A 6,889-nucleotide genomic window follows, 5' to 3' on the forward strand; every position below is an offset into this window, starting at 1 on the left:
TCTTCGTCGAGAAGAGACTGTTCAAACGTCGGAGCGCCGCCGCCAAACTGGCCCCAGCGGGCGACGCCAGCGGCCGAAGGAGCGGCGGCGGTCGGAGCGGTACTGCAGCGCTCCCCGGTGGCGGCCGACTCCGGCAGGGCGACGCCGCTCTGAGCGATGGCTGTGCCAACAGCCGCAGACGGCCAGAGACGACCAGAGACTACTGGAGACGGCAATACACGGCCAGAGACGGCGAGAAACAGCTGGAGATTGCCGGAGACGGCGGGAGATGACAATAGACTGCCGGGGACGGCAAGACACGGCCAGAGACGGCCAGAAACAGCTGGAGATTGCCGAAGACGGCGGGAGATGACAATAGACTGCCGGGGACGGCAAGACACGGCCAGAGACGGCCAGAAATGGCTGGAGATTGCCGGAGACGGCGGGAGATGACCGTAGACTACCGGAGACAGGTGGAAACGGCCGTAAAATGCAAAAGGCTGCCGGAGATTACCGGAGACAGCAAAAGTCTGCCAGGGACGACCAGAGACGACCGGAGACGGCCAAAGAATGCCAGAGACGGCCAGAGACGATCGGAGACTGCCAGAGAGTGCCCCACGGACCACTGGCGACCGCACGCGAATCTGACGACTCCCAGCGGACCAATCAAGCCACGGCAGCAGTTTCGCGGTTTCTTCTTTTCGTTTTTGTCTGACGGGGCTCACGACTGTCGAAGCCCCCCCCCCCCCCCCCTCCTCCCACAGTCAGCGGAGATGGCTGGATAGGTGCCGTCAGCAAGCCGGATGGCCGGATAGGAGCCGCCAGCGGGCCAGGATGACCTCCGGCTGGTTACAGAGCCGCGACGGGCTGGCCGGCAGAATATGATAGTACTCTGGCACTCGACACTCGAACCGAGATCGCGATATGACGGCTGCGGAAGATGTTGCCCATGTAGGGACCTGAGGATCATGCTGACTGTTTCGCCTTTTTCGATAAGGCGCTTCTGAGAAAATTGGCGCGGATTTATCGACGATTATGCGATAGCCGATTAAAAGCCTATCAGACGGCGCCGGAGTTTGACAACAGCGAGCGCTTCTGTTGGTGATCGGGATCTACCCAAGGCCACGCTTGGCGGTCGGCTACTGTGGCGAGATTCGTGCCAGCGCTGCCGCTGCCGTCGCTCACCAACGGCACCCGGGCGCGCCGGGCACGACCCGCCAGCCTGCACCGTCGTCGCTGACACCCGGAAACGGCCGCGCCGCCGCCGGCTCCGATACAATCGGCGCCGCCGCGAATCAGAGAGGGGAGAGAGGGGCCGCCGGACGTCGCAATCACTTCATCGGCTGGCCGGCCTGATGATGGGTGGCTTTCGCCGGCCGCCCTGCAGTTACGATTGCAGCGTTGCAAACAGGGGCGAGGGCGTGTCGGGCGTCCGCGCCTGACGAGCGGCGTCAATGGGCCGAATTAGCGACGGCCGCGGTCTGGCGGCCGTGAGAACATCGGCTCTGTCGCGGCGCGCGGGGCAAATTAGCGGACCCCCGGCCGGCCTTCAGGCCTGATTGGGACTCGTGGGAGAAGGAGAGCAAGAGATGCTGAGAAGGGGACGGAAGGATGACACCGGTCCCGTTGGTGGGACTCGATCCGCCCTGGGGCCCAGAGGGGGACCGGATGAGCTCCGGGCCCGGCTGATATTTTTCACCCAACTTCCACCAGATCTTCCCAAGGGTCCTAGAAGGGTAAGATAAAGGGCTATCTGGTTGTTGACGTACCCAAACATTCAAAACGCCTCCGTAATGCTTGTTTTCTATTTCAGAACGCCGGAAACGCAGAACACCTTTCCACGGATATCGACGCAGATACAGGCACTGCAAGATAGATCTCACTTCCTCGAATACGAAAGGCGGACGTTGCGATTAAGGTAGATATTGAAACCCAAACGGCTCTGCTGCCAAAGCTCGTAAAGAGTTGCCAATGACTGGGCCGACAAGAGGCCACGACCAAAATCAGCCACTAAGCCCTGATGGCGCTCCTGAGAGACGAACCTCGTCGCGGGGGGAGGAGAAACAGGGGAACAGGAGACCAGTAGGGAACAGGAGACCAGTTCCGGTGGCGGCAGCAGAGAGTGACGTCCGGCCCGGTGGAACCGAGGGGACGGCATCGGTCCCGGCGGCGGGACTGAAGATCCCGTTCGGCCCGTCTGCCGTGTCGGGACTGGCGTCAGCCGAGCTGGTGATGTTGGACGGCATCAGGTCAGCCGGCAGTCGCGTCCGCTGAAGGCTGTCAGCTCGCCGAGTGATAACGCCAGCTCCCGAAACGGCGACGGCCGATAAGTGTTATTTTTGTTCGCGTGCAAAAACTCAGCCTGTTCTCTTTGTTTGAACGAGACCATGCTCGGAATACGTTCTCGTCGCTCCACAGCTCTGGGGCCCGGGAACGCCGCGTCGTGACCGTGGCAGCACGTCGTGGGCTTTCCTCGACACCTGTTCTCGGCAAACAGAGAGGCCTCTCGAACCACCGGAAGCCCTCAGAGATAACCGAAAATAAACGAGCGCTGTTGACTCGAGGCAGCGCTCGCCGACCCGAGTCGGCGCTCGCGATGACCAACGCAGACAAATACCGGCACAACATGTAGCCCCGAGGTGGTAGACGGTCCTGAGAAGCCCAGCCTTCCGAAGCGCTGCAAAGCCTTCTGGAGCCTTCTGAAGCCCTCAGCAGCCCTCTTAAGCACTCTGAAGCTCTCTGAAGCTCTCTGAAGCCCTCTGGAGCCAGCCTAGCTCCCGGTGGCTGTTGCGATAATAGGCTATAACAGCGGACGGTGGACGGACGGTGCTGCAGACTCGGCCGCACCGTTCGGAGCTCAGTATGAACGAGTCGGTGTGCGGTGTGGTCAGCTGAACGGACCAAGCGCAGCGAGGAAGAAACCGAAAGAGATCGTCGTTGGAAGATATACTGGAAATTGCCAAACATTAGCAGCATGATGAGATAGCCTTGCCTGCACAGGCAAATACCATGAGTGAAGGAACAGAAACGCAAACAAATTGCATTTGATACATGCCTGCATTGCACAGTGCACATAATAGCTGCTATGTGCTAACATACGGACTGCCCTTCCAGCCATATCATCACAAGATCAAAGATACGGGCATAGCACCAAAAGATTAACAAAACTACGAGCTGGCACAGGTCATTCATCTTAATGCACCCCGCCCATTCTCTGCTAAATCAAACACCGCACAAGTGGCCATGCAGAAATGCTCATATTAATATACCATTCTCAGTTTTGACGTCACAAATTACTGCCATTCATTTCTCCAGTGTTAAACGCGGAGGCTGTCAGCCAGCCTCAGCGAGAAAGCTCCCGCCGGCTCCAGTCGTCGCCGCCGGACCACCAGTCTCGCCGTCCTCGCCCCCAGTCAAAAGCGCGCGCCGACGGCCGACGGGCCGCACCCCCGACCCGCCAAATTATTCGCATACGTTCTCCGCGTGATCTAATTAAAATCGGGACTGGCGCGGTCTGGCGTGACGGGCCGCTAGGGACGATACATCGGCGACGGCCGACGGCCCGGCAGCTGCAGCGGCTCTGATGAACGCCACAGAGCGACCGCGGCGCGACCGGAGTCGATCGAACCGGCGATTTACCGCCGCCGGGGAGTGCTGATGAGCTCCCTGAGCGAGGCGACGACAAGGGTCCTGCTTCGAGCGAGACGCACGGCCTCGCGATACTGGCGCTGCATCAGCGGCGTGCCCGTGACGCTCTCCGAGACGCGCGTTCTCAGGGACGTGACGTTATCCGAGATGTGACGTTCTCCGAGATGTGACGTTGTCCGAGACGTGACGTTGTCCGAGCCACAACGTTCTCCGAGACGTGCGTTCTCAGAGACGTGGTATTATCCGAGACGTGACATTCTCCGAGACGATGTCCTTCGAGACCTGCTCGCAGCTGCGCTCTCGGAGACCCGCCGGCAGAACGGGCTGGCATGGCTGAGACCAGGTCTGCGGCCGCGCCGCCACTCGCCGTGGCGCCTGACGCTGGAGCTCAGGGCGTCTGACCGCCGCCGCCGCCGCCGCCGCCGCCGCAGACGGTGGTCGTGCGTGCGCGTGAGTGCACGCCCGTGTGCACGCACGGGGTTGGTTGCAGCCGGGCATGGCCGCCGGTGATGTGCACTTCATAATATTTACAGTGGTGCACGGGGCCGGTGCACGCGCAGGAAGGGGCGAGACGGGCCGCCGGACGGGCCGCTATCGCCGCAGGAAGGGGCAAGACGGACCTCCGGATGGCACGAACAGGCGGGGCCTCCGCCATCGTGAACCCCCAGCCGGCTACGTGTTGAGCCCCAGAAAGCGACCACTCAGACATTACACCCTCCCCCCCCCCTCCCACCCTGGTAAGGAGAAGTGGGATAGCAACGGCTTTTGATCATGGTGATATGCTGTGTGGAGATTCACAGTCCCCAAGACTTGGGGCAATATTCAGAACAGAGCATTGAAATCTGACTTCAGAAGTGTTAAATACCGAACGTTCTGAGGGAGCAGCCCCGGCTAGCAAAGGTAGAGCGACTTCTAGTGGGGACTATCAACTAGCACTTTATTTGAATACAGTGCACACTTGGACGAAGCATTTCACTTCGTTTTGCGGTGACTGAGAGGATCTGTGTGTCAAACGCAGCGGTGTAGCCGCTGATATCAGCTGAATCAACATTGGGATGTTACGTGCCGACCTGTCACACAAGCCATGCGCTGCATAAAACATACAAACCATCCAAACGTAACGTGCTTACAATTCTGCCGTCGATCACACGCTGATTATTGACTTAAACGCCGCGCTCTCTCCGACAGGCCAGGGCGGGCTCTGCGCCGCGGCGAGCGCGGCCAGCGCGCCGGCGTCAGGTCGGGTTACCGGCGCCGCCTGCGCTGTGTTTTGCTGGGATATTGAGCTGGCGTGTCGACCGCGACCGCTGTGTATCCACTGAGCACACGCTGTGTTGACCAGCACCCTCGTCACTGGTCACGGGGAATATTTTGACGCACCGCGCTTGTGTCAATAGCCAGCACCAGAGGAGATTTGCTAGACGGCTGGGTCTCGCGGCACCGAAGGCTGGCGGTGAGCGACCCACCCGCGTTCCCTCCACCCCTGCCGAAACTGCTCCGTTAGCAGCCGACTGGAATGTATGTGACGCGAGCGTGGCCGTTACTCTTTTCCCTCCGGGTGACATGCAGCAAGCTCTACTAATGCAAATACGTCGGTGCCGTGCCCACATAAGTGTATCGGTTATTTCGCGTGCAGCTTCTGGCAGCGGGGCGCAACAAAACATGAAATACTAGCTTCTGCAGAACACGGACCATTGCAAGTAATGTAAGCTTATGCTCACCGACACAATTAATTAAGCACTGATGCATATCAGTGTCATTATGTGCTTGATGTGCGACGTGAGTGCCGTATTCTACCTGAAGATCTACCCGCGTGCCTAACCACGATCCGGGTTATTCTACGTACAGTGGTGAGTCGAAGTACAGGTACTACTTCTCATCACTCTGTTAAAAGTACATCCATGCTGTGATGCCATGACGTGTACCAGCTATTTCGCGTACAGGTCTAGCAAGGCCGTAAATTATTTAGCGCTAGTGTACGTAGCATGGCCACTGTTACAATTACTGCATGCCGATGAATACTGACACTATAGTATTTGTTTGATTCGTAGCGAATCCCAGCGCTATGCTCGTCAATTTCGTTCACAGTAATGCGTCATAAAGCTTGGTAATAACAAGCCATACCGTGGTGCCTAATTAGCGTGTCATTCACTGTGCACGAAGCTGTTGACATGAGCGGCAAACCAGAGCGAACGGAACGAACGGAACGGAACGTTTGGCGCCAGTGTCTGCGTGATGAGCATCGCTCCGACCGCTGACAAGAGGCGGTCGCAGAAACGGCGATTTCGCAGCGCATCGAGCCCACGGCGCGTCCGAGGGCCCATCAGCGGCCCCAGTTAGGGGCACGTCTCCCGCGTGACGCCGTGGGGACAACGGACGGCGTCCGTCTCTCAGTGAGACAGACTCCTTGGGAATGCCGGATTCTGTCGCTGCGCTGCACAGGGCACTGGGCAGGAGTGCGGGTACTCACAGTCGCGTGGCGCCGTACGGCAGATTGCGCGGCACCCGCTCCAGCTTGCGGTGACTACAGTCGACGGCCGAGCCCTGGCACGAGCACTCGGGCGGACAGCCGTTCAGCACGTGCGCCTGCAGGGCCAGCCAGAGCAGGAACACGACACAATGTACCCAGCGGTGCCGCCTGTTCGCCATCGTCCCGGAGCGCGCTCACGGCACCTCGGGTCGCTCACATCCCGCGCAGCGCTGCTGTCCTCCGCTGCGGCGCGGTCCTGTCACGCCGCTGCTCAAGTCGGCTCAGGTCAGTCAGGTCAGGTCGGGCCAGCTCGGCTCGGGTTTCCTCAGGTCAGGTCAGCTTGGGTCCGCTCAGGTCAGGTCAGGTCAGGTCGCGGCGGCACGCTCAGGTGATCACGGCGGCTCCGCGGTGGCCCTGCCCGTGCCCCTCCGTCCACGCGCGGCGGCTGACTGAGCGTCGCTCGGCAGGCCGTAGAGGGCAGCACGGGGCCGGCCCGGCGGCGGCCGCGCTATTGGCGGCCCTGCCGGAGCGCCGCCGCTGTCCCGGCTGCGGGCCGGAACGGGAGCGTCGGATGTCGGGCAGAGCGGCGGCGCGCCTTGAGGATCTGGAAGGCCCCCACTAAGCCGAGGTGCTCCGTAATGGACGTGGAGGTAATCGCTGTCAGAAGAGGTATGAAAATCAGGTCAAAACCGTCGCGGATCAGGCTACGCATCCGAGTGCGAGCGAGCACTTCTGCCTTAAACCTGTCGGAGGCTATCGAAATCGCGTCTTAGTTTCCACACTATCGTCTGT

General features: G+C 60.2%; 1 protein-coding gene across 1 annotated transcript in view; it reads right to left on the minus strand.

Annotated features, from left to right (window-relative positions):
* Positions 1-6,533, minus strand: part of LOC119109641 (protein slit) — a 68,527-nt gene extending 61,994 nt beyond the window's left edge. The window contains exon 1 of the mRNA XM_037233350.1: positions 6,098-6,533. Within this exon, the coding sequence (XP_037089245.1) occupies positions 6,098-6,276 (179 nt within the window). The 5' untranslated portion in view covers positions 6,277-6,533. The remainder of the gene's footprint in view (positions 1-6,097) is intronic.
* Positions 6,534-6,889: the final 356 nt, after the last annotated feature.

This window comes from Pollicipes pollicipes, unplaced genomic scaffold (assembly GCF_011947565.3).
Source record: "Pollicipes pollicipes isolate AB1234 unplaced genomic scaffold, Ppol_2.1 Scaffold_7231;HRSCAF=8579_pilon_pilon_pilon, whole genome shotgun sequence".
Taxonomy (NCBI): Eukaryota; Metazoa; Arthropoda; class Thecostraca; order Pollicipedomorpha; family Pollicipedidae; genus Pollicipes; species Pollicipes pollicipes.